Genomic DNA, 25,029 nt, shown 5'->3' with positions numbered 1-25,029 from the left:
CCCAGAGAGTTGTGAATCTGTGGAATTCTCTGCCTTAGAAGGCAGTGGAGACTATTTCTCTGGGATGCTTTCAAGAGAGTTAGATAGAGCTCTTTAAGATAGCGGAGTTAAGGGATATGGGGAGAAGGCAGGAATGGATGATCAGCCATGATCACAATGAATCGAAGGGCCGAGTGGCCTACTCCTGCACCTATTGTCTATTGTCACACTCGGGGGCAATTTTACTCCAGTTCCAGTTTTTACTTCCACGTCTTTAGGATGTGGGAGGCAACCAGAGCGCACGGAGGGAAACCCACGGGGTTGCAGGGAGAGTACGTGCAAACTCCGCACAGACAGCACCCGAGGTTAGGATCAAACCACTGTGAGGTGGCAGCTGTACCCACTGCACCACTGCACCACCCAAAGAATTTAGAACATAAAACAGTACAGCAAAGGAACAGGCAATTCAGCTCACAATGTCTGTGCCAAACATGATACCAAGTTAAACTAATCTCCTTTGCCTGCATGTGATTCATATCCCTCCATTCCCTGCCTATCAAAAGAGTTTCTTAAATGCCGCTATCTCATGCCTCCACCACCACCTCTGGCAGCATGTTCCAGGCATCCACCATTCTCTGTGTAAAAAAAAAACTTTCACCTGCACCTCTCCTTTAAACTTTGCCCCTTTGACCTTGAGGCTATGCCTCTAGACTTTGACAATTCTGCAATGGGAAATAGGTTGTGACTGTCTACCTTATCTGTTCCTCTCATTATCCTTCTATCAGGTGTCCTCTCAAGCTCTGAATCTCCAGAGAAAATAATCCAAGTTTGCTCAACGTCTCCTTATACTTAATACCCTGTCATCTAAGAGGTTGGACACATTGGGTTGTTTTTTGCTGGAATATCGGAGGCTGATGGAATCCTGATAGAAGTTTAGAAATGCCCCTAGAGGCATAGATCGGGTAGATGGTCAGAACCTTTATCCTAGGGTGGAAATGTTAAAAACTATAGGGCATTGTTTTAAGGTGAGAGTGGTAAAGTTTAATGGAGATGTGTGTGACATGTTTTTTTTACACATGGGTGCCTGGAGCGCACTTCCAGGATGATGGTGGAAGCAGATAGGATAGTTAGACACATAGGGTAGTCCAAATAAGAACTTCAGACCTTTTGAAAGAGAGAAAGCAGCAGGGAGGAGAATTGGAAAGCTCTTTCAAAGATGTGGGGTGCAACAATTCTGATCACCCCACAACCAGAATGAACAGGGGGGATATGGATCACATGCACGAAGGGGAGATTAGTTTAAGATAGGCGCAAAGTGCTAGAGTAACTCAGCGGGTCAGGCAGCATCCTTGGAGAAAATAGGATGGGTGATGTTTTAAATGGGGAGAAAGTAGGTGGGGGGGGGGGGGGGGGAGGTGAGGAGCTGGAGGTGAGAAAAGCCCAGGATCAATCAGGGCCAGCCACAAATGCTCACAGGCAGGGCGGTGCCTGGTAGGCCCTTTTTTGACTAGGGAATGTGTGATCTCAAGTGAAACAATGTGGAGATCTGTGGAATAGGTAAAATGACTAGAGAGGAGGAAGGGAGAAAGGAGGGAGGGTGGTGAAGGGGAGTGTAAGATTAAGTTACTTAAAATTAGAGAATTTGACGTTCATACCTAGGTTAGCCTAAAATTGGAGGACTCATTGTTCATTCCATTGGGTTGTAAGCTACTCAAGCAAAATATGAGGTGCTGTTCCTTCAATTTGCCTGTAGCCTCACTCTGGCAATGGAGAAGGCCCAGGACAGAAAGATCATTTTGTGAAAGGGAAGGGGAGTTGAAATGGTTGGCTACTGAGGGATTGCATCATGTTTGGCACAGACATCGTGGGCCGAAGGGTCTGCACCTGTGTGGTCCTGTTCTACATCAACGGTGTTCCTGATTCATTCTGTATTCTGCATATCCGTGGGTTCATCTTGTGGGTAAGCAGATAGTCTTGGATATCTTTCAGCCACGATGTGGAATTAAGCTAAGGCTTGTCACTTCCCTACAAATTTCCTCGGTAGTTATATCGTGCGTCATACTCGGGCTAACATTACGTTAGTAAATTTCTTCCCTGTCAGGTAATTCCCAAACACAAGAGCTTTTTCTTCACGCGACTAACGTGGCTCCAGCAACACATTAGCAATGATGCAGCGGTACTGTGTGTCAGCTTGTAAATGCGTTCTGGTGGAGTGTGATTACTAACAGCAGTAAAATCTTCAATATTTCTCCTCATTGCACTTAATTATCGCTGTCTTGGCATTTTAACGCAGGGAGACTAGTTTCCAATGCCTAAGTTGTTCCTGACTTCGGACTAAGCTGTCAATGCTTTTGCTGGTCTGCTCGTACAGAGCTGTCAGCCTGTGTGGTCACTGGTTCATCTCATTCAGAACCCACAAGCCACAGGAAATTTTACAGCACCCTGTTAATGTGGTGAAGAGATCCCAGTCTGGATTTGAATTGTGCCAGCTTGGACTAACATAGCTCCGGTGTAGAATCACACTACGTGTGTGGAAAGGCATTGCAGTGGATTAATTGTAATTGACAGCGTGAGTGGGTGAGAGTGAATTAGAACCTCATTTTTCCTCTTCTCTGTGCAAATCCCATGTGCCAATCAAGCCCACTCCCCCTCACCTGTATCCACCTGTCATTTGCCAGGCTTTGCCCCGCCCCCACCTCTCTTCCATACTCCCTCACCCTGTATAAAAGACTGGGTTTATCTAAGGCCCTCAAGATGTTATATACCTCTGTAAGGTCACCCCTCAACATCCTACTCTCCAGGGTGAACAGTCCCAGCCTGTCTTCATAACTCAAGGCCCATCCAGGCAACATCCTTGTGAAAAGAGGACACAAAGTGCTGGAGTAACTTAGTGGGTCAGGCAGCATCTCTGGAGAACATGGATAGGTGAAGTTTTGGGTCGGGAAGCTTCCTCAGACTGATTGTGTGTGTGTCGGGGGGCGTGGGGTGGGGAGCAAGAAAAGAAAGCTGGAAGAGAGGAGAGGCAGGACAAAGCATGGCGACGAGGGGTGAGGGAGGGAGGGGGTGGGGTGGGGGGGGTGGGGGGGGGGGGTGACAGGCAGTAGGTTGGAGCAAAGGCCAAAGTTTAAAACAAAAGATTCAAGACAAAAGGATTGAAAAGTTGCAACTTGTGAAGCCAGAGGATGGAACGTGGGAGGGGGGGGACGGGGGGGGGGGATGAGTGCGAGTCCAGGTGGGGCGCAGGGTGGTGTAAAGAAAGGGAGGGAGTGGGGGCGAGAAGGGATTGGGAGGGGGAGGGGTTACGTAAAATTGGAAAATTCAATCCTCATACCATTGGGTTGTGTCCTTTTGCACATCATTGTGAACCTTTTCTGCAGTCCTTCTCGAGAAGTATTATCTTCAGCAAAAGAGAAAGTGCTGGAGGAACTCAGTGGATCAGGCAGCATCTGTGGAGGGAATGGACAGACGACATGATTAGACAGATAGAGAAGGGAGAAAGCTGGAAAAAGGAGGTGGGACTGGGACACAGCCTGGCACGTGATAGGTGGGTACACGTTGATTGGTAGATTGGTGGAGTTAGTGACAAAGGCTAGAGCTGTAAAGGGGACAAAAGGGTGTCATATTTGGAGAGAAAGGGAGTAAAATGTAAAGGCAGAGGGAGGGATTTGGATGGAAGGGGACAGTGGGAAGAGGAAACATAGAGAAATCGAAGCAGTCTGAAGAAGAGTCTCGAACCGAAACGTCACCCATTCCTTCTCTCCAGAGATGCTGCCTGTCCCGTTGAGTTACTCCAACATTTTGTGTCTATCTTCGATTTAAGCCAGCATCTGCAGTTCTTTCGTACACATAGACAAATCGAGGATGGGAGATGAATGTACAGTCTCTTTAGCCGAGGGTGGTGAACCTGTGGAAATCATTGCCACTGACTGCTGTGGAGGCCGTCATTGGGCATTTTTAAAGCGGAGATTGATAGGTTCTTGATTAGTATGAGCATCAAAGGGTTACGGAGAGATGGCAGGCGAATGGGATTGAGAGGACAAAGTAGACCATCCGTGAATGAATGGCGGTGCAGACTTGATGGTCTGAATAGCCTAATTCTGCTCCTCTATTATGGTTTCCACCAGTCTGAAGAAGGGTCCCATCAATTTCCTCCACAGATGCTGTCTAAGTTTGTGTAAGAAAGAACTGCAGATGCTGGTTTAAATCGAAGGTAGACACAATATGCTGGAGTAATTCAGCGGATGAGGCAGCATCTCTGAAGAAAAGGAATGGGTGACGTTTTGGGTCGAGACCCTTCTTCATTCAGACTGCTGTCTAAGTTCCTCCAGTACATTGTATTCTTATGACTCATGGGAGCAGAATTAGGCCATTTGGCCCATCGATTCTACATTCCATCGTGGCAGATCTATCTTTCCTCTTCAACCTCATTCTCCTGCCTTCTCCCCATAACCTTTGACACCCTTACTAATGAAGAATCTGTCAATCTTCGCATTAAAATTACCCAATAACTTGGCCTCCACAGCCATCTGTGGGAATGAATCCCACTGATTTACCATCCTTTGGCTAAAATAAATTCTTCTTCATCTTCCTTGTCATTTTATTCTGCTCAAGAATCAAACACCTGCAGCTCCTGTACCCAATTACCTTTTCTGATCTTCATTTATACTGATCAGTACAGTGGCCAGGATGTGGTCTATAGTGTTTTTTATGCCAGCTCTCTTTGTAACTGACTTCCATGGAACTGGCAAGTGGTAGGTCTGCCCAATATAGACACTGCCAGCGTAACTCTCGATGACAGCATTAAGGGTGTGAATGCTAAGTTCCTGTATTGCAACCTTGCAGCTTTGAAACCCTGCGTTTGATCGTTGTACCCGATGCATTGATTGTCAGGACCTGCACAGCCATGGAAAATGATCAAAGTATTACAACATGCACAACAACCACCACTGTCAGCACATCTCCCAGGGCTCAGGGTCCTCAAATCTCAGTCTACAGCAGCTCGGACCGACAAGCTGTTCAGGTACGTACTCTTCGTTCAATTATATTTTATTGTCACATGTGCCTAGGTACCGAGAAATGCTTGGTTTTGCATGCAAACTGGTAGAATCATATAGCATACCTCACCTCGGCAGTACACAAATGCCGCCACATTTCTGGCGCCGACAAAGTTACAAAAGTTCACCGAACAATTCTACCTTTCCTCCCTATCCTCTGCCTGCCACCGTACGTAGCAGCAGTCTACCCCTCTCTCCCTCTCCCCCTCCCTCCCTCTCCCCCTCCCACTCTCCCCCTCCCTCTCTCCCCTTCCTCTCTCCCCCTCCCTCTCTCATCCTCCCTCTCTCATCCTCCCTCTCTCATCCTCCCACCTTCTTCCCCCCCCCCCTCTTTTTGCCAACACCCTTTTTTAGTCTATAGTAGGAATGTTACAAAATTTTGAGATTTTAAAAATCAAGTCTGCAATTTATCCCATCAGATAAAGCATAAAAAGAAGTTTAATTTGACACCTAATTCACTTTCATATCTTCAGTATTAAAAAGGTAATGGCCATTTTCATACTCGGAAATTAGCATCTTGTTCCCTATTGCTTTTCCATTGACAACTCAAAAGCTGTAATCAAGGACAGTCAAAAGCCCATAACTTTCTTAAAAATTAAAAGAACTGAATGAAATTTTCAGTTATTATAGATTGAAGCATTCTGAAACAAATATGAAACAATCTTACTTGGATGACCTGAAATTAAAGCATATAATTAGTTAGTCACCTAAATGTAGCTAATTACAAAATTCAATAACTAGATCTAAACATCTATCCATTTCTTAAGAAAAGGTTAACATTTTTAAATAACCTAAGTGTCCAAATAACATTCACACTAAAATTCACAATATAACATGATTTTTAAATCTCATTGTCATGAATTTATAGGCCAAATGGAACGAATTTAGTGTTTAATTCCCACAAATTAATGGCCCTTTTTAATCACCTTGCGAGTGGGATTTTGTGGAACGCGATTGTTTGGAACGTTGTGGTTTGCGGTGAATTTAAACCCCATATCGGCAGGAAAAACGCTGCCAGTTCGTATGGGGCTTAAATCACCTTTTCGCAATGTAAAACTTGAATTAAAGTAATCCTAAGAAGCAAGTTTATATGTAAAATAAACGGCTTACCTTTAGCTCTCCCGTATGTGAGATCCGTCCCGTTGTCGGCGTTGACGGCGTTAGAAGTCTATTTTTATTTTACTGCTGCGATTAAATTATCCAGCGATGTTTATAAAAAACTTCAGAGAACGCAAGTTGGATCGATTATTCTTCAGCAGCTTAACAGCCTGAGAAAATCGACTCCCGACACGCAGGAGAAAACGGCATTTTAATCTCGCCCCCCTCTCAAAGGCGCCAAATTCGCGCACACGGCCAGTGGCAGAACTGCAGCGCCGCTGAAGGTAAGTTTTGTAACATACCTATCTTTAGGTCAGAAATCGTACAGCAATCGCATGATGTGGAGACCGTGCTTCCACAGTCCTGAGTGTGACATCAAAATCACACAGGAGTGGTGAGAAAGGACGTCTCTACAAGCAGAACCAGTTCATGATGAGTGGAGACGGGAGCTTACAGTGTGGCGCGCACCTTTTAAAGTCCGACGAAAGGATATAAAGTGCTGGAGTAACTTAGTGGGTCAGGTGGCATCTCTGGAGAACATGGGTAGGTGACATATCACGTCTGAAGAATGGTCCCGACCTGAAACGTCCTCTATCCAGAGGCGCTGCTTGACCCGCTGAGTTGCTCCAGCACTTTGTGTCCTTTTGCGTAAATCATTATCTGCAATTCTATGTTCCTTCATTGGTAAGTCTGACGTTGTCTTGTCCCCCCGCAGGTGATCCAGCAAGCCTTGCACCGACAGCCCAGCACTGCAGCCCAGTACCTGCAGCAGATGTATGCCGCGCAGCAGCAGCATTTAATGCTGCAGACCGCAGCACTGCAACAGCAACAGCTGAGCAGCACCCAGATCCAGAGCTTGACATCCGTCCAGCAGGTGAGATCTCGGGGGACGGGGAGAGGGTTCGGATGGCGGTTTGGGGGGACAGGTGTGGGGGTGGGGGGAAGAGTGTGGATAACAACTCCGAGCTTACCTTGGGGTAGAATGTTGCCTGAAGAGCTGCCGGAGGAGGTATTTGAAGCAGGTACAATGACAACATTTGAAAGGCATTTGGACAAGTATATGGATTGCATAGGTTTTAGAGAGATATGGGCCAAACATGGGTAGCTGGGACGAGAGTAGGTGAGGCATCCTGGTCGGTGTGGGCAGGTTGGCCTGAAGGGCCTATTTCATGTTGTAGGACTCTATGAAGCTGTGGCACAGTGGTGCAGCGGTAGAGTTGCTTCTTTACAGCATCAGAGTCCCGGGTTCGACCCTGACTATGGGTGCTGTCTGTAAGGGTTTATACGTTCTCCCTGTGACAGCGTGGGTTTTCTCCGAGTGCTCCAGTTTCCTCCCACATTCCAAAGATGTACAGGTTTGTAGGCTAATTGGGTTTGATAAAATTGTAAATTGTCTCTAGCGTGTAGGATAGAACTATTAACTGGTGTACGGACGATTGCTGGTTGGTACGGACTCAGTCGCCTGATTCTGTGATGTATGTCTAAATCAATAAAATAATGTGGGAAGAGACAGGTGGTAGTTAAGTTATGCTCTGTCTTGAAGGTAATGTATATTGCAGTTGAACTTGGGAAAGGTATTAATAATGTAGCGTGAGGTTTCAGTGTCTGGTTCCTCGGAGGCTAAGGCCTCACACTTGACCCTGTGATGTGTGTTTCTCATTATTCTTCCCACTGTAATTTCAGGGAGGCGGACGTCAGTCATCTTCTCCAACAGGAGGCGCCAGTCAGCAACAGAGTGGGTCACAAACCTCAGTGAGTCACCAATATCCTCGCGATGTGTTAATACTAAAGGGAACAGTGCAGCAGGATGCTCTTCAGAGAGTCCAGAGTGTTTCATTGTCATATCATAACGTACGATCACAACGTTTCAAAAAACATTTGGACAGGAACATAGATAGGATTGGTTTGGAGGGATATGAGCCAAATGCAGGCAGGTGGGAAGACTGTAGATGGGGCATGGTGGTCAGTGTGGGCAAGCCTGTTTCCATGCTGTATGACTTTATGACTTGATGACTAAATGTACCGACAGAAGAAATAAATTCTTACTTGCAGCAGCATAACAGGCCTGTAAATGCAGTACGCACAATAGATGGTATGTAATAGATAAAATTACAACAAAGTAATAACCTCAGTCCTACTGCAAAACAAAATTCCAAAGTCCTTAGTGCAACTAAAATCAGTCCATTGTTAATTGAGGTTAGTGTGTGTAGTTCTTAGGAGCCTAAAGGGCCTGAACCACTTAGGCTATTTTTAGGCGACTGCCGGCGACTGTCATAGTCGTAGCAGGGCGCTGAAAAAACGGTGACTGGACCCCACTTCCACATAAAATTTGAAATAGAATCATTACTTTAACAACAAAAAAAACCCAAAGTCAGAACCGGCGACAACCTACGTTAAATTGGCGACAACTACGACAGCACCTACGTCAGGTGAAGTCAAGCTGTGCTCATTGGCGTCAAACCCACTGTCGCTGATTGTCTCCGAAAATGTTTCAACATGTTGAAAATCCAGGGGTGACCAGAAAGACGCTACGACTTTTTGGGCGACTGAGGAGACTACTCACGACCATACAGGTGACCATGTGGCGACAGCCTAGTCGTCTGTAGTAGCCTAAAAAATTGTCTAAGTGGGACAGGCCCTTAATGCTTTAGTGTTTAAAGATACAGCATGAACACAGACCCTTTGGCCCACCGAGCCCATGCCGACTATTGATTGCCTGTTCACACTAGCTCTATGTTTTCCCACTTTCGCATCCACTCCCTATACATCAGGGTCAATTTATAGAGGCCAATTGATTTTCAAACTGGCCGTCCTTGGGATGTGGGAAGGAACTAGGAGCACACGGAGGAAACCCACGAAGTTACAAGAAGAACATCCACCCAGATAGCACCGGAGGTCAGGATTGAACTTGGAGCTATGAGGCAGTAGCTGTATTGGCAGTACCACTTGACTAAAAACTCAAAATTGCCCCTAGAGCGAATTAGAAAGTTGGATAACATAGAACAACTGTGAATGCGTGATCGATGGTCGGCATGGACTTGGTGGACCGAAGGGCCAGTTTCCATGCTGTATCTCTGAACTAAACTGTAGGAGCATTCAGAGGGAAGTTATGTTGGAGTTGAGCTTTCTGAGAGTTATTGTAGACACAAGGAACCAGTTTACTAAAAAAAGAGGCAAAGTGCGGGATTAGCGGGTCAGCAGCGTTTTTGGAGAACGTGGACAGGCGGCATTTCAGGTTGGGATCCTTCTTCAGAATGACTGTAGTAGGATTTTCAGCATTTGGAGTATTGCGTGCAGTTCTGGTTGCCCCATTACAGGAAGGACATAATAATAATATCTTTTTTTTTTTAAATTGTCATTGCACGTCAGTGCAACGAGATTTAGTATGCAGCTCCAACCGATGAAATGGAAAAGTAAAATAAATGGAGGCTTTGGAGAAGGTGGAGAAGAATTTGACCAGAATTCTGCTTTGATTAGAGGGTGTGGGGCCTTCACGCCCACGTTGGTTTTGCATGCAGCCTTACAATTTCGTTGTACATGGTTCATGTTACAATGACAATAAAGAAACTATTCTAAGAACTCAATAACAACTCCAATGTCGGACGCACTAATTGGCCATATCTGCACACGGGTTATGATTGGTGAGAATGTAGGTAAAAGGGGCTTCAGGAAATCCCAGTAGATCCTACAAGGGTATGAGTATCAAGGAGAGGCTGGACAAATTTGGATTGTTTTCACTGGAACATCAGAGGTTGAGGAGAGAAGTATGTACCAGAATGATCGTACGATCAGTCTGAAGAAAGATTCCGACCTGAAACGTCACTCATCCATGTCCTCCAGAAATGCTGCCTGACCTGCTGAGTTACTGCAGCACTACATGTCCCTTTTTGTAAACCGGTATCTGTAGTTCCTTCTGTCCACAGTATGGAGAAGAGAATGGGGAAACCATTAATTCTGTTATTGATGTATGCGGTGTGTGATTAGGTTTCTGTATTGCACGTTTCCATAATCTCTGATCTGTTTTGCATGCAAGATGACATTCTGTTCTAGCTTGACTTTAATGCGTCTTATTTTTTTGGGTTGGGGGGGTTTCTCTCATGTGCAGATTAATCTCTCGCCTCCCTCCGCTGCCCCTCAGCTGGTGAGTCGCACCCAGACTGCAAACGCCTCGGGCAGTGGCATCACCCAACAAGCCATGTTGCTCGGCAACACCACCCCAACCCTCACTGCCAGCCAAGCCCAGATGTACCTCAGAGCCCAGATGGTGAGTGTCATGCAGCGGGCGAACCGGCGTTACACTCACGGGTACGGCACCTACTTTGCGGCTGACCAATGGATTGGAATGTTGTGTCACTTTGACAGCACTGTGGGCTGGTACTAGCTGCAGTCTAGAAGGATGAGGAGGGGCCTCATTGCAACTTACGGAATAGTGAAAGGCCTGGACGGAGTGAATGTAGAGAAGATATTTCCATTAGCGGGAGAGTCTAGGACCAGAGGCCAGAGCCTGAGATTAAAAGGATGTACTTTTAGAAAGGAAACTAGGAGGAATTTCTTCAGTCACATGGTGGTGAATCTGTGAAATTCATTGTCACAGAAGGCTGTGGAATGTTCCCAATGTTGGGGGAGTCCGGAACCAGGGGTCACAGTGTAAGAATAAGGGGTAGGCCATTTAGGACTGCGGTGAGGAAAAGTTTTTTTACCCAGAGAGTGTGTAATCTGTGTAATTCTCTGCCACAGAAGGCAGTGAAGGCCAAATCACTGGATGTTTTCACGAGAGAGTTAGGTAGAGCTCTTAGGGCTAACTGAATCAAAAGATATAGAGGAGAAAGCAGGAATGGGGTACTGATTTTGGATGATCAGCCATGATCATATTGAATGGTGGTGCTGGCTCGAAGGGCCGAATGGCCTACTCCTACACCTATCTTCGATGTTTCTATGGATGCCAAGTCAATGGATATTTTTAAAGCAGAGATTGTCAGATTCTTGATTAGTATGTGTGTCAGGGGTTATGGGGAGACAGCAGGAGAATTGGGTTGAGAAAGTAGGATAGATCAGCCATGATTGAAATGTGGAGTAGACTTGATGTGCCAAATGGCCTAATTCTGCTCTTACAACTTACAGACTTATGCATTCTATCCAATCAGATCAGAAAATACGATACACTAATAAAATCAAGTCAAACACAAGTACAAAAGGGGAAAATACAGAGTGCAGAATATAGTTCTCATCATTGTTGAGTACCAGTTCCATTGATAAAGTCCAATGTCTGCAATGGGGTAGAGATGGAAAATCAAGACTGGAAACTGGGATAGAGGGGAATTAGACAGTACCTTAGCTTATGGAAGGACCGTTCAGAAACCTGGTAACAGAGGGGACAAACTATTCCTAAGTCTGATGATGCACGCTTTCAAGCTTTTGTACCTTATGCACAACAAGAGTAGGGTGGAGAAGAAATGACCGGGTGTGACAAGTCTTTGATTATGTTGGCTCCTTTTCTGAGGCAGCATGTGAAAAGTTAGCCCTTGGGAAGCAGAGTGTTTGCTTGTTTCTCATGACACTCGGAATGCTGCCTAGAATAGTAGATACCTATAATAGCTAAAAGGAGAAGTTTGGACAGACTTGGATTGTTTTTTTCTGGAATGCCGGAGGTTGAGGGGAGATTAGTTAAGAAGTATATGAAATGACGAGTGGTGTAGATAAGATAGACAGTCAGAATTCTTTTTCAGGAGTGGAAATGTCAATGATTAGGGGGCATATCTTTAAGGTGTGAGGGGGGAAGTTTAAAGATGTATGGGCCAGGTTTTTTTAATACAGAGTGTGATAGGTGCCTGGAACGTGCTGCCTGGGGTGGTGGTGGAGGTAGATACGATAGAGGTGCTTAAGAGGCTTTTAGATAGACACATGGACATGCTGGAAATGGAGGGATATAGATCACATGCAGGCACATAAGAATTGGTCTTGGCATCATATTTGGCACAGACATTGTGGGCCGAAGGGCCTGTTCTTGTGCTGCACTGTTCCACGTTCAGTGATATGGATCATGTGCGAGCAGATGAGTATATCTTGGCGTCACGTTCGGCACAGACAGCATGGGCCGAAGGGCCTGTTCTTGTGCTGTACATCTTTGTTCATCTTTGTTCCTGCTCTTTCCTGATCTTCTCTCTATCTCTGCAGCTGATTTTCACTCCCACTGCTACTGTAGCCACTGTCCAGCCCGACATTCCTGTTGCTTCCTCCTCCTCTTCGGTATCTGCACCCACTCAGGTGAGTTGTTACAGTCAGACATCCCAGGGAAACGCAACAAAATACAAGTGCCAACCTTCACCTGACTCTTCATTGCTGCTGGTGCTGAGAGCTTTGTCCCTTTGCAAGGCAGGTCCACAAACTCTAGGATCATTTATTATTTAACATTCAAAATTAGCATTTAAATTTATCGTTTAAATGTTTAAATTTATCATTCAAACATTTAAATTTATCATGTAAAAGACACTTGGACAGGTTCATCGATAGGAAATGTTTCGAGGGATTTGGGCCTAACCCAGGCATCTTGGTTGGCATGGATGAATTGAGCCGAAGGACCTGTTCCCGTGCTGTATGACTATGTGCTTGCATTGGATAATCTTATGTCAGTGTACAAAAGGGAAGGTTTATTGGTGATGCCAAGACTCTTATCAGCATTGATCTTTAGTCTAAAATTACAGCATGGAATCAGACCCTTCAGCCTGCTATGTCCACGCCAACCATCGATCATCCATTTACATTAGTTTTATGTTATCACACTTTCACATCCACTCCCTGCACACGAGGGGCAATTTACTGAGGCCCAATTAACCTACAAACCGCATGTCTTTGGGATGTGGGAGGAAACTGGAACACTTGAAGGAAACCCATGTGGTCATAGGGAGAACATGCAACTCCACACATAGGCAACACCAGGTCAGGATTATACCCAGGTCACTGGCACTGTGAGAGTGAGGGTCAACTTATTTAACACAAAGGGTGGTGGGTGAATGGAACGAGCTGCTGTAGGAGGTAGTAGAGGCAGGTACTATTACAATGTTTAAGAAACATTTAGACAGGTACATGGATAGGACGGGCTTAGAAGGATATGGGCCAAACATAAGCAGGTGGGACTAGTGTAGATGGGACATGTTGGTCAGTGTGGGCAAATTGGGCCGAAGGGCCCATTTCACGCTCCACGACTATAATTTTATGATTCAGGCAGGTTGTCAAGAGTCAAAATACATTTTTGAAGAAATTTAATGAAAATCTGCATATGGAAGTGCGGCACTAGACCAGAGACTCGGGTTCAATTCCGATCTCAGCCTGTGTGGAGCTTGTCCGTTCTCCCTGTGACTGCATGGGTTTCTCCAGGTGCTCCAGTTTCCTCCCACATCCTAAAGACTGTGCAGGTGTGTAGGTTAATTGTCCACACATAAAATTGCTCCTAGTGCATAGGGGAGTGGATGAGAAAGTGGGATAACATAGGACTAGTGTGAACAGGCGATCGATGTTCGGTGTGGGCTTAAGGGCCTGTTTCCATGTTGCATCTTTCAATCAATCAATGAAGTGTAGAGCAAAAAGTGCTGGAGTAACTCAGCAGGTCAGGCAGCATCTATGGAGAACATGGATAGGTGATGTATCAGGCCAAAGAAGAGTATGAAGAAGGGTCTGGACCCGAAATGTCAACTATCTATGTTCCCCAGGAATGTTGTATGACCCACTGAGTTACTACAGCTCTTTGTATCCTTGTTTGTATTGGTGTTGGCTTATGATTGTCACGTGTACCAAGATACAATCAAAAGCTTAAGACACAAGGAACAAAAGATTTAAAGGTGCAGGATGGAAATGGGCCCTTCAGTCCACCAAGTCTGTGCCCACCAGTGATCACCCTTTACAATAGCAGTATCTTACACAATAGGGACAATTCATAAACTTGTACATCTTTGGAGTGTGGGAGGAAACCAGAGCACCCGGAGAAAACCCATGCTGTCACAGAGAACGTTACAAACTCCATACAGATAGCAACCGTAGTCAGGATCGAAGCCGGGTCTCAGGCGCTATAAGGCAGCAACTTTACTGTAGTGTCACTGTGCCACAAATGCTGGTTTACAAAGTGCTGGAGCAACTCAACGGGTGAGGCAACATCTCTGGAGAACATGGAAAGGCGACGTTTCTGATAGGTACTGAAGAAGGGTCCGATACAAAACATCGCCTATCCATGTTCTCCAGAGATGCTGACTGACCTGCTGAGGTATTGCAGCACTTTGTGTCTTTTTCAGTGAACATTTTTGTTTTGCATGATATATGGGCAGATCGAACCATACACGAGTACAAATGCTGGTGCACAGAGAATGGGAATGGAGTTGAGAATAGTGTGTTACAGCTACAGGGATAATATATAAAAGTCAAATCTACCTCATTGTGGCCCTTCCATTTTTTTAATATGTACTTTTGTTTAGAGATACAATATAGAAACAGGCACTTCAGCCCAACAGGTTCATGCCAACATCAATCACCCGCTCATACTAGTTTATGTTATCCCACTTTCTCATCCACTTCCTACATACTAGGGCTCTCTGGCACTGTGAGGCAGCAGCTTTACCAGCTACATCACTGTGCCACCCTTTCTCTCTGGCGGTAACACTATATTCTGCAACCTAAATCCAACCTTTTGTGGGACAGTTGGAACCTGTAGCTCTTGATCTCTCTCTTGGATCTTAGGTTCATAATCTAGCGGTTCGGAGCCAGCAATTGGGAGTGCTGCCCGCTCCATCTCCTCAAAGCGTCCCGCTGAAAGGCACGTGTCAGACGCAGCCCCTCTCAATGAGCCACGTGAAGACAGCCGGCCAAAGTGTCTCCTCCAAGATCAACGTGTTAGAACCGGGCCCCGAGAACGCCAAGAAAGGGGAGAACCTGACCCCGCCCAGCATCGAGTCTCGCGTCTCCACGGTAACCCGGCTGCAGATTCCGACAAGCGCACAGCAACTCATCGCTCCTGGTAAGCAGCAGGGATACAGAGAGGGAGAAGGTGGGTCAGATCATCTCATGGTGGAGATGTCACCAACTCCAACATTGTGCCCATCCTTCGTGAGATGTTTGACAAGCTGTCTGTCCGTTTAAAAACAAAAAATAGGGGCATGGTTGATCATTTGGCTTCAACATAGAACAGAACAGCACCGGAAAAGGGGCCTGTTTAATTTAGTTCAGCTTAGTTTAGCTTAGCTTAGTTCAACTAAGTTTAGTTCAACTTGGTTTAGTTCAACTTAGTTCAGTTCAACTTGGTTTAGTTCATCTTGGCTTGGTTCAACTTAGCATGGCTTAGTTTAGTTTAGCATGGCTTGGTTTAGCTTGACATGGCTTAGCTTATTTTAGTTTAGCTTAGCTCAGTTTAGCTTAGTTTAGTTTAGCTTAGTTGCTCTGCGGAGTGGGGCGGCGTGTTGGGAGGTGTGACGTTGCTCTGTGCTAATGGTCGGTGTCTTTGTTCACTACAGCTCCCTACACCCCGATGCAGCACCAGTTGATGAAGCAGCAACTGCCCCAGCAACAGACCCTGCCCAAGCTCCTAATCCAGCACAGGCCGCAGCTGCAGTCCCTGGCCCCCGAGCCCTGCCCTCCACCCCATCACCCACCCCCTCCCCATCCCCACTGTGTCTCGACCCAGGCCCACAGCCAGCCGCTCAGCCAGCCCTCACCCCACCCCTCAGCCCACCCTCATCCGCAGTCCCAGCAGCAAACGGTGGTGGTCTCCCCAGTCTTGCCCCGCTCCCCACCCCGCTCGCCATTGCCTCCTCCCAGCATCATTGTGCAGCCGCAGTCCCTCACCCCTACCCAGCTGGTCCCCGGCCCAGCCCATCGCTCGCCGGTGGCTCAGATCGGACCCCTGCGACAGGCCCGTCCCCCCCTGAACATCCCTCCCCTCCTGAACATCCCGGCCCACCCCCTGCAGTCGGTGCGGGCTCTGGCTCTCGGACCAGACATCGTTTCCTCCACCCAGGTGCTGCCCCAGACGGTCCTACATGCCAGGGAGCAGCTGCCCGCTGCCCAGGCCCTGATCCAGATGCCCTTCCAGGCTCTGCCTCCGCCTCAGACCATCGCCGTCAACCTCCAGGTCCACGCCTCGCCCCCTGTTGACGTCCCCCTGGTAGGAGTCGTTCAAACATCTTCACCTCGCACAGAACTCGAGCGGGCAGTTCTCAGTGCCGGCGGTTCGCGGGTCGTGTTGAGGGATATGGTCCCAATGGAGGCAAATGGGACTAGCCCATAAGGGGGGGAACATCATTGAAACTTACCAAGTATTAAAAGGCCTGGATAGAGCAGATGTGGAGAGGGTGTTTCCACTAGCGGGAGTGTCTAGGACCAGGGGGCACAGCTTCAGAATAAAAGGACGTACCTTTAGAAAGGAGATGAGAAGGAATTTCTTTAGTCAGAGGATGTGAACCTGTGGGATTCATTGCCACAGATGACGGGTGGAGGCCAAGTAATTTTGTATTTTTAAAGCGAAGATTGGTAGATGCATGATTAGTAAGGGTGTCAGGGGTTATGGGGAGAAGGCAGGATAATGGGGTTGAGAGAGAGCGATAACATACGAACAATGCCAACCTGGCCAGCATGGACCAAGTGGGCTGAAGGCCTGTTACCATGCTCTACCGCTCTTATTTCAGTTCTTGTTAAGGAGGGGGGTTAAATGTGGGGAGCGTGTGTTTCCCTGGCTGAGGTGGTGCCTGTGGGGAGGTCATATCAATGTAATGTAGATATGCAATAATATGGGAGAATATAGCGCAGGGACATGCCCTTCGGCCTACCATGGCTGTATTGCCCATGATGTGCTTGTCTAACTAATCTAATCTGCATGCACAGATTCATATCCTTCCAGTCCCTGCATATCCATGTGCCTTTCTAAAAGCCACTTGTACCTTTTAAAACCTTTTTAAAAGCTACAAGTTTATTTTTGTTACTGCATATTTAAAAGGCCAATGGCTGTATATGGCAATATTAAATGGCGTACCATTGCACAAGTGTCAATAGAAGCAATTGCTTGTCAATTTAAATGCCTCCCTGTGGTGAAACTGCGCGATTAAGATGCAATTGTGTTGGATTCCAGATTGTGGAAAAGTGCACTGTGTTCTATGGGTTCTGCTTGTGTCGTGTGTTAGTTGGGACGGGAATTTTGGGAATCTAACAGTGGTAACTTTTTTTGCTCATGACTTTTATCCCAAGGCAACTTTTCTTCTGCTCCTTTATTTCCAAATGAACCTTTAAGTGGCTCTAGGTGCATGATAGGAATAGTTTTATAACCAATTTGGTCCGCGTGACTTAAATAGCGTTCCATAATACATCAACCGCGCTGTTTCCCTTGAGTTATGTAAACACACATTGTAGCAGAATGACCTGTATGTTGCCTGACAAGAAGTTGGAAGATGTGTGAGACTGTGTAGGTGGATGTACAGGAGAGAGAATTGCACTGGGGATGTGGAAAAGTGCGCTATTCCGTGGGTTGTGTGTGAGTTGGGATGGGAGTTTTTTACACTGGGTCTTACCATCTAATGGTGAGACGTTGTGCCTTTGCCAGGTATGCTCGGTGGAAGATAACTGTGACCAGGAGATGAGGGAGGAGCATGAAGAATGCTTTGCAGCTCGAAGAGGAGTCTCACCACTCACCTCCCACTCCGAATCCTCCATCTCGGCGGCGGAAGGGGAAACACAGACAACCGGGAACGTTTGCCAAGGTCATAGAGTCTTAGAGTCACACGGCAGGGAAGCTGGCCCTTTGGCCCAACTCGTCCATGCCATCCAACATGCCCTGGTGAAGCTAGTCCCATTTGCCCGCATTTGGCTCGTATCTCTCTAAACCTTAACTGGGTCTGAGGAAGGGTACCCTACCCAAAATGTCACCTATCCATGTTCTCCAGAGATGCTGCCTGACTTGCTGAGTTACTCCAGCATTTTGTGTCTTCCCTCTAAACCTTTCCAATTATAGGGCCTTATAAATGTTGTTATTGTACCTGCCTCAACTACCTGCTAGTTTGTTCCATACACCCACCACCCTCCTCTCTATTAATTCTTTCTGCTCTCATCTTCAACCAATGTCCTCTAGTTCTTGGTTCTCCTACCCTGAGAGAAATACTCTGTACATTCAACCTATCTGTGCACCTCATGATTTTAAACACCTCCATAAGATCACCCCTTAGCCTCCTGCGCTCCAAGTCTTCGCCTGCTCAACCTCTCCTCAGAGCTCAGGCCCTCAACATCCTCGTAAATTATTGGAACTCTGAAACATAAGCAGAAAGATGCAGCAGGTCAGGCAGCATCCGTCGAGAACAGAAACAGACTCGACATTTCAGGTACATGACACTTTCCCTGCTCTCATTGTTTCTCTCGCACATCGATGTCAAAGAGCAACATAGTGACGCAGCTGGTCGAGCGGCTGCCTCACAGCGTCAGAGACCCGGGTTCAATCCTGACCTCGGGTGCTATCTGTGTGTGGAATTTGCACGCTCTCCCTCTGACCATGTAGGTTTCCTCCGGCTGCTCTGGTTTCCTCCCACATTCCAAAGACGTGCGGGTTTATAGGTTAATTGGCCCTCTGTAAATTGCCCCTAGTATGTAGGGAGTGGATGAGAAAGTAGGATTACATAGAACTAGTGTGATTGGGTGATCGATGGTCGGCATGGATTCGGTGAGCCAAAGGACCTGTTTCCATGATGACACCTACATCTTGAAGTTTCATCCTTCAAGCAGACTGGTGCTCTGGCATTTTATCCAATCTTTTCTAAATCTTATTCCTTCCATTAAATTTGCCCTGCACACCTCTTTTGAACTCTGCCCCTCTCAACTTAAAGCCCCCTAGCATTTATTTTTTCTATCCTGGGAAAAGGGTTCTGTGTCTACCCTATATATGCCTCTCATAACTTTATCTATTTCTGTCGTCTCCCCTCAACCTTTGATGTTCCAGAGAAAACAATCCAAGTCTGTCCAACCTCTCCCTGCAGCTAATACCTTCTAATCCAGGCAGCATGTCGTTTTTAGTTTAGTTTAGAGATACAGCATGGAAACAGGCCCTTCGGCCCACCGAGTCCGCACAGACCAGCGATCCCCACACATTAACACTATCCTACACACACTAGAGACAAATTACTTTTATACCAAGCCAATTTACCTACATACTAGTACGTCTTTGGAGTGTGGGAGGAAACCGAAGATCTCACAGAAAATCCACACAGGTCATGGGAAGAACATACAAACTCCATCCAGACAGCACCGGTAGTCGGGTCTCTGGCGCTGTAGGTGGTGCAAGGCAGCAACTCTACCGCTACGCCACCATGCTGCATTCGGGTAAACATCTTTCCGTCCTGTACCCTTTCCAAAGCCTCCACATCCTTACTGTACTGCACACAGTACTCCAAATGCTGCCTGACCAAAGTCTTGTAAAGCTGCATCATAGCTTAGTTTAGAGATACAGCATGAAAACTGGCCCTTCGGCCCACCGAGTCCGCAGCGACCTGTAATCACCCATACGTCCAGAACAGTAGTTCCATCCTACACACTAGGGGCTATTTACAGAAGCCAATTAACTTACAAACCTGAACGTCTTTGGAATGTGGGAAGAAACCAGAGCACCCGGAGAAAACCCACACGGTCACAGGGAGAACATGCAAGCTCTTTACGTACGGCACCCATAGTCAGGATGGAATCAGGATCTCTGGCACTGTAAGGCAGCAACTCTACCGCTGTGCCATCCTTGACTTGAGTAAATAACAGTGCAAATGCTAAATGAGGATTTGACGGCTCCGTCCACCTTGCCTTGCAGAAGGACGGGAGACTCCAGTTGTAACCTCAGCGAGCGCCTCAGTCATCCGGTCGTCCGCTGACACACTGCTCCTCGCCAGCGCCTCGGCCCCTGCCTCCCTCCCCGCCACGCCGAAGCCCAGCGGAGCTGCCCACAACACGGGAATCCTTCCGGGCACAGATAGCAAGCCACCCCAGGCCATCGTGAAGCCACAGATCCTGACCCACGTCATCGAGGGCTTTGTCATCCAGGAGGGGCTGGAGCCATTCCCCGTGAGTAGAACTTGCCTTTCCTAGAGTCATACAGCAAGGAAACAGGCCATTCACCCCAATTCATGCATGCCGACCAAGTTGCCCCATCTATGCCAGTCTCTCCTGTCTGAGTTTGACATATTTACTGTCTACTGTCCCTGAATCTGGAGGTGTGCGTTATCACACTTCTGTACCTCCTGCCCGAAGGGAGAGGGGAAAAGAGGGAGTGACCAGGGTGAGACTGTTCCTTGATTATGCTGGCGGCCTTGCCAAGGCATCGTGAAGTGTAGATACAGTCAGTCAATGGAAAGGAGCTACATTCACAACACTGCAATTTCTTCCGGCCTTGGATGTAGCTGTTCCCAAATCATGCTGTGATGCAACTCAATAAGAATATAGGTTTAAGGTGAAGAGGTAAAGATCTAATAGGAACCTGAGGAACAACTTTTTTACATAAGGGGTGGTAGGTATATGGAACGAGCTGCCGGAGGTGGTAGTTGAGGTAGGTACGATCAAAACATTTACAGTAAATGACATTTGGACAGGTACATGGATATGGATTCGTTTTAGATGGATATGCGCCAAATGCAGGGTGGGAATGGTGTAGATAAGGCATGTTGGTTGGCATGGGCAAGATGGGCCGAAGGGCCTATTTCCACACTGTATGACTAAGAGCTTTTTACAGCGCACCAGTTGGTGAGGGTTGTTGGGGACTTGTCAAACTTCCTAAGCCTTCAGAAGACGTAAAGGCGTTGGTGTGCTGAGTTGATGAAACAGCAGTTTCTTCCAAGACCTTACAGTGCACGACTGGTGGGATTGATTATTCTTTCAGGAGGCGGGTTTTGCAGATTAACCCTTCGTGCTCCCCGGAGGTTTTGGTGTGTTCGAGCCATGTTGCAATGGCACCAACGGTTAATGCGAAGCCTCTCTTCCCGTAACAGGTGAGTCGTTCCTCGCTACTGACGGAGCAGCCGGTCAAGCAGAAGGTGCCAAACGACGCCCCGGTCTCGCCACCCGCCTCTGCACCTCCGTCAGCCGGAGGAGAAATGCAGGGCAACACGAGCAAATCACTGGAGGAGTCCCTCGACAGCGACGTGGATGAACTGACGGGAGAAGGTCCGTAAGTCTCAGAGAGTACGGGGGGGAAGGTGGAGGGGGATGGGAGATCTGGGCAAGGGGACAAATGGGAGCAAATCCTTCTGCCCTCTTCAGCATGTTGATTACATGAAGCGACTTCACGTCCTACAAATTGGTCTAAATATTGCTGCCTTTTACTAAGAGAGGGTGGTGGGTATATGGATCATGCTGCCAGAGACAGGTACTATATCAGCATTGAAAAGACACTTGAACAGGGACATGGATAGGAAAGGGTTAGAGGGATATGAGCCAAACGCAGGCAGGTGGGACCAGCGTAAATGGGGCATCTTGTTTGGGCCAAAGGGCCCGTTCCTGTGCTGTATGACTTTATGACTCTAAGAGAGCCACCATTCAATGGTTCACCAGTCCTTTATTGTCACGTGTACCATTTAAGGTACAGTGAAACTCGATTTACCATGCCAGAAAAAGCAACAAGACACACAACAACATAAAAGTTAACATAAACATCCACCACAGCGGATTCCCACATTCCTCATTGTGATGGAAGGCAATAAAGTCTAATCTTCTTCCCTCTTTATTTTCCCTCGGTCGGGGCAGTCGAACCATCCGCAGTCAGGACCATCGAAGCTCCCGCAGCCGGCAATCGAAGCCACCGCGTCGGGGCGATCAAAGCTCCCGCAATCTGGGCGGTCGAAGCTCCTGCGGTTGGAGCTCCCAAAGTCGATCCCTAACCATGGGACAGAGCTCCACAATATTAAGTCCTGCAGGCTCCCGCAGTTGGTGCTCCCAAAGTCGATCTCCAGCAAGAGGCCGCCAGCTCCTCGATGTTAGGCCGATATTGAGAGCTTTCTTAATAAAGGCTTTCTTATTAAGGGTTTGATGCGAGAGCAGATGCTGGAACCTTGAGCAAAATGCACAAATTACTGGAGGAGTTTGTTGACACAAGGAACTGCAGATGCTAGTTTACAAACAAAAAGACACACAAAATGTTGGGGTAATTCAGCGGGTCAAGCAGCATCCCTGGAGAAGATGTCCCCTCCCTGACTCTTAGTCTGATGAAGGGTCTCGACCAGAAAATTCACCTAAATCCTTTTCTCCAGAGATACTACCCGAACCGTTGAGTTGCTCCAGCATTTTGTGTCTATTGCTGAACAAGGTTCTTCAGACTGAATGTAAAAAGGGGATGGAAGCTGGAAGAGAGATGGTGTTGGGACAAAGCCTGACAAGTGATAGGTGACTATAGTGTATTTTGGGTACTTGGAACTGACTCAAATGAACTCTCAGATACAGGAGTAAACTGACAAGCTACTTTATTGTAGGACGCCACCATGAGTCTCCTCTAGCGCATGCGTCCCCTCGCACAAGACATAACATATGCTAATTACATTATATACATTACACTGCTCCCCCTTTTACTTGGAGGCAGGTAACACCATTTACATTATATACATTACACTGCTCCCCCTTTAGCTTGGAGGCGAATAACACCATTTCTACTACATTAAATATAATTGATTAACACACAGTTGCAAAATTATATTATTACAGTCATCTGACATTACATCCTCATAACCGTAAACTGTATCTAAACTTAGCACTTATAATGGTTCATTCCACTCATCTTTCTAATCACTCTAGCTCTACCTGTATCTCTGCCTCTTCCCTTTTTAAATATCCTAATGTAATTTGCAGATTTCTTCCTGTTCTTGATATTCTGCTAAAGTTAACATTTCCTCTGTTTCTGTTCTTTATTTGTAGGTGGGATCTGACACATGACTGCAGGTTTTCATTTTTTCAGTCGCTCTCTGTCGCTCAATTTCTTGGCGCTACGTATTTATCTGCTCTTGGTGTATAATGACATTCTGCAATGCATAAACATTTGTCCATTGCTCAGTGAAGGAAGCTCCATGCTGGACTATACTGAAGTGTCCTAATCGCAATCGGTCCTGCATACTTTTGTCTCGACCGACAAGCCTCTCTTCTTTAGACTTTTCTGTTAACAGCTTTTTGCTCATCGTCACACATTTATTTAACCGTTCTTTGCAACGTTTAAGCCTTTTCTGCTGTTCGTCTATTTGTCTTCTTAAATCACCTTTCTGGTTATTCATCAAGAAGTAGGATCTATACTGTCCTTGCAATACAGCAGTGGCTTTGATTTGCGCTCTGTATATTTCTCTTACTACATAAGCACGGTAGTGATACTGCACTACAACTGCTGTATAAATCGATTTGAGGAAGTCTTTCCTATATCGTTTAAGCCTTTTGTATCGTTTCAGTCTTTTCTGTTGTGCATCTGTTTGTCTCCTTAGGTCTTTCCTATACCAACTCATACGGAGTACTGACTGCACTTTTACAGTAGCTCTCTTTTGCTTAACCCACTGCCTAACCACCATACTCTTGTAGGCAGTCTGAATGGTAATAGTTGCATCCCTCATTGACTGATATTGCACAAACTGGGAATGCCCTATTTTGCATGCATTGTACCATCTCTGGATCGAAATGACTGCTTGTCGCATAGCTCTGTACCGTACCCTTAATCGGTAACCACGGTATGCAGCTTGCAGAGTGACTACAGCTGCCTTTTGCATCAAGAAATGCTTTCTTGTAATGCACATTCTTATGAATGACTTAATACAGCGTGCTGCCTTGGTTTTCTCTACCAATACTCTGGCTTTGATCCCGCGGTATAAGGCCTGAATACACACCACTGCTTCTCCAAAACTCTTATACTGTCTCACTTGGACATCTCTTATCTGGCATGCTCTGTATCGTTGCTGTACAGCAATGGCAGACCAGCGTAGTTTCTTAAAATACTGACGCTGTTTATACATCTGATAATAAGTCTGTATGACCTTGACAGATTTATGCATGCCCCGCAGTTGCCTTCAAACAAGCATTCCACGGTAGGCTGCCTGAAGCAGTACAACGCTTCTGCAGTCCTTCATGTAAGTTTTGCGATCACTTTCCATTTGAAGGTGTGCCCTATAATGGGTTTGTACTATTATAGCTGCCAATCTCATTGCCTTGTATTGACGGTATACTCTGTGCCTTCTAAATGCTGCATGTATTACCGTTGCTGCCTTCTGTTTGTTCCGGATCTCTCTCCGTACATTCATACCCCTGAATGCAGCTTGAATAGCTAGGGTTGTCCTTTGGATGGCAATTTCTCTTTGCCTTTGACTTCTGCCACTTTGCATTTGCCCTTTGTCCCTTAGCACTTGACCTGTGTCATTTTGCACTTGACCTGTGTCCCTTAGCACTTGACCTGTGTCCCTTAGCACTTGACCTTTGTCCTTTTGCACTTGACCTGTGTCCCTTTGCACTTGACCTTTGTCCTTTTGTACTTGACCTTTGTCCTTTTGCACTTGACTTGTGTCCCTTTTCACTTGACCTTTGTCCTTTTGCATTTGACCTTTGTCCTTTTGCACTTGACCTTTGTCCTTTTGCATTTGACCTTGGTCCTTTGAGAGACTCTCTGCCCTCTTTAGTTCAGGCTCCTTGCCTCTGGATACCCTTGGAGGTTTTGGCGAGAAATGAGCCATTAATGCCTCCTTACACTCCTCATACATTTTATCCGTGGGCGCTGCTGGCAGCAGTAACATACGTAAGGTTTGATAACCTTCTCTTCCTAAGCCTAATATGAACCATGCTCTTTTCTTCTCCTCTGCAGCGATATCATTGGAAATGAAACAAGCCTCCAAGACTTTGGTCCATTTCTCAAAATTACACCCAGAATCTAACTGGGGCACGTTTCCTACAA

At 46.6% G+C, this 25,029-nt stretch overlaps 1 protein-coding gene across 4 annotated transcripts in view; it reads left to right on the top strand.

Moving 5' to 3' along the window:
- Positions 1-25,029, top strand: part of phc3 (polyhomeotic homolog 3) — a 55,196-nt gene that overhangs the window by 18,641 nt on the left and 11,526 nt on the right. For 2 of the 4 annotated variants that reach the window (XM_033031782.1, XM_033031786.1), the window contains exons 3-12: positions 4,822-4,999; positions 6,847-7,005; positions 7,815-7,883; positions 10,237-10,395; positions 12,306-12,395; positions 14,856-15,132; positions 15,626-16,275; positions 17,704-17,860; positions 19,942-20,192; positions 21,113-21,287. In XM_033031782.1, coding sequence (XP_032887673.1) covers positions 4,883-4,999; positions 6,847-7,005; positions 7,815-7,883; positions 10,237-10,395; positions 12,306-12,395; positions 14,856-15,132; positions 15,626-16,275; positions 17,704-17,860; positions 19,942-20,192; positions 21,113-21,287 — 2,104 coding nt within the window. In that variant the 5' untranslated portion in view covers positions 4,822-4,882. The remainder of the gene's footprint in view (positions 1-4,821; positions 5,000-6,846; positions 7,006-7,814; positions 7,884-10,236; positions 10,396-12,305; positions 12,396-14,855; positions 15,133-15,625; positions 16,276-17,703; positions 17,861-19,941; positions 20,193-21,112; positions 21,288-25,029) is intronic. The other 2 variants (XM_033031784.1, XM_033031785.1) reach the window with 2 other exon arrangements.

Source organism: Amblyraja radiata, chromosome 13, assembly GCF_010909765.2.
Source record: "Amblyraja radiata isolate CabotCenter1 chromosome 13, sAmbRad1.1.pri, whole genome shotgun sequence".
NCBI classification, from domain to species: domain Eukaryota; kingdom Metazoa; phylum Chordata; class Chondrichthyes; order Rajiformes; family Rajidae; genus Amblyraja; species Amblyraja radiata.
This window is presented reverse-complemented; position numbering and strand designations above follow the sequence as displayed.